Genomic DNA, 1,273 nt, shown 5'->3' on the forward strand with positions numbered 1-1,273 from the left:
ATTACTTCAGCACAGTGGCTTTCAAGCAGGGGTGATGCTGTCCTTCAAAGGACATCTGGCAATGTCTGGAGACATTTCTGGTTGTCACAACTAGGGTATGCTACTAGCATCTAGTGAGTAGAGGCCCAGAGGCTGCCACCTATTCTACAATGAACAGGACAGCTCCCCAAACAAGTTCTCTGACCCAAAATGTTAATAGTGACGAGATGGAGAAACCTTGTTTTATCAATATACAAACAATAATAAAGTCTAGAACAATGATGACCCACTTACTAAATAAGCTACGCATGATAATTTTTAGATATCTGATTAATTCCTTTAAAATACTTGAAAGGCTGTCACTAGATTTTTCACTTCTTAAAATACCACCAACCCATAAAGGTCTTGATAACAGTTTCTGTAGATAAGTCTTTTTTAAAAAGTCTTTGAGCCACATAAAACAGAATCTACTACAACTATAGAAATCACAAAACAAAAAAATGTAAACTTACTGCTAAGCCCATCAACATATTTTCACCCACTGAGATTTGAATTCTCAGTCCAAACAAAGCATTCATTCCTTTGAGTTTTAATTTATTCATTAGCTGAGTATGTACTTCATATTCCATGAATGGTAACAGATTACTGATAGCTGTAGCATTTGCTTCTGCCTGTGCTTTCTTTTTTAAGCGACATAACCTGTTAAGAAAAATAATTTAATCAGTGGACTGTATTCTTGGTAGCATCTTAAGAAATGTCTAGTTTTTAAAACTTCCCAAAAGTATGCTTGATTTTAAAATATTTACTTCTTTCAAAGGACTGAAGTTATAACAATCTTTTCTGTCACTGAATAACCTTTCATTGAAAGTCATATTTAAACAAATAAAAGTGAAAAACCTCAAAATCTTGAGAAATTAAATACATACTGACTAGAATCACTAAAGAGTATAATTTAAAATCTTGGGTTTCATAACTGCACTTAAGGACAGCTGTGTAAAAAAGCTGATGCACTCATTTAAAAAATACAGAAGTTGCTTGAGCAGTACCATGTACCAGGCACTGCTGTAGGTGATGAGCGCTAATGAGTGAACAAAACACAAAATCCTGCCCTCATGGTTACACTCCAGTTGAGTGGGTTGGGAGTAAACAAGAAACAAAGCAATCTCAGATTATTCAAGAGTCAGGTGTCTGAAGAAAATAAACTAGGTAAAGTGAGTGGGAATAACTAGAGAGAAAGGCTCATTGAGAAGATAGCGGCTGAGCTGAGATCCAAAGGACATGCTGGAGCTGAGAG

General features: G+C 35.6%; 1 protein-coding gene across 1 annotated transcript in view; it reads right to left on the reverse strand.

Annotated features, from left to right (window-relative positions):
• C2CD5 (C2 calcium dependent domain containing 5) overlaps nt 1–1,273 on the reverse strand; it is a 101,334-nt gene that overhangs the window by 29,146 nt on the left and 70,915 nt on the right. The window contains 1 exon segment of the mRNA XM_023738097.1: nt 492–732. Coding sequence (XP_023593865.1) covers nt 492–732 — 241 coding nt within the window.

The sequence above is a fragment of the Trichechus manatus genome, unplaced genomic scaffold, assembly GCF_000243295.1.
Source record: "Trichechus manatus latirostris isolate Lorelei unplaced genomic scaffold, TriManLat1.0 scaffold00112, whole genome shotgun sequence".
NCBI lineage: Eukaryota > Metazoa > Chordata > Mammalia > Sirenia > Trichechidae > Trichechus > Trichechus manatus.